The sequence below is a fragment of the Gekko japonicus genome, unplaced genomic scaffold (genome assembly GCF_001447785.1).
Source record: "Gekko japonicus isolate JY-2015 unplaced genomic scaffold, Gekko_japonicus_V1.1 scaffold83, whole genome shotgun sequence".
NCBI lineage: Eukaryota > Metazoa > Chordata > Lepidosauria > Squamata > Gekkonidae > Gekko > Gekko japonicus.
In genome coordinates, this window is record NW_015168655.1 from 2,080,907 (window position 1) to 2,081,725 (window position 819).

The 819-nt window shown below is 33.2% G+C and overlaps 1 protein-coding gene across 1 annotated transcript in view; it reads right to left on the reverse strand.

The window, feature by feature from the left end:
- ADGRE5 (adhesion G protein-coupled receptor E5) overlaps positions 1 to 535 on the reverse strand; it is a 53,043-nt gene extending 52,508 nt beyond the window's left edge. Inside the window, exon 1 of the mRNA XM_015415184.1 lies at positions 262 to 535. Within this exon, the coding sequence (XP_015270670.1) occupies positions 262 to 535 (274 nt within the window). The remainder of the gene's footprint in view (positions 1 to 261) is intronic.
- Between the last annotated feature and the right edge of the window lie 284 nt (positions 536 to 819).

Consider the following 819-nt stretch of genomic DNA (forward strand, 5'->3'; position numbering starts at 1 on the left):
TTTTAAATCATGTCCTTCTAGAGCCAGTAGCCTATGATCTTCAAGTAGAATCCATTCTCTGTCACACCAAACTTGCTGCTCTATAATAATTCTTCCAGTCTGGTACTCCAAATCCAGCATTATCTTTCGCATCTTGCAAGGCTTTCAATTTGATTCTTGGCTTTTCCCCTTGCCATATAAAATTGTGTGTAAGTTTATTCAATTCGTCAAAATAATTTTGTTTAATGTATATCAGCAGTGTCTGAAATAAAAACATCATACGTGGTAAAAAGTTCATTTTCAAAATTGCTATTCTGCTCATTAGGGATACTTGCAATTTTTTCCATTTCTCTAAATCCTTTTTAATGTCTTGCATCACTTTGTTATAATTGTCTTTCATCAGGGAGCTACATTTCACTGTAATATTAACACCCAAATATTTGATTTTCTTCTCCAGTTGAAATCCAATCAACTCTGTAGTTTCAAGTCTTTGTTTCAATGTCATATTTTTCATAATCATTTTCGTCTTCTGATAGTTTATTTTCATTCCCGCCATTTTTCCATATTCAATATCAGATTCATCAGTTGTACAGAATCCATTGGGTCTTCTAAGACCAAATCATCAGCAAAGGCCTGTAGTTTATATTTATTTCCTCTTACTGATGTCCCTTTAATAAGGGTCTTTCCTAGTAGCTCTTGTCAAAACTTCCAAAGTTAATATAAACAGCAATGGAGATATTGGACAGCCTTGTCTTGTCCCTTTTTCAATCCATATATTATCAGTCAATTCATTATTTACTACTACTTTCGCTTTCTGCTTTGTGTATAGCTTCAATCACC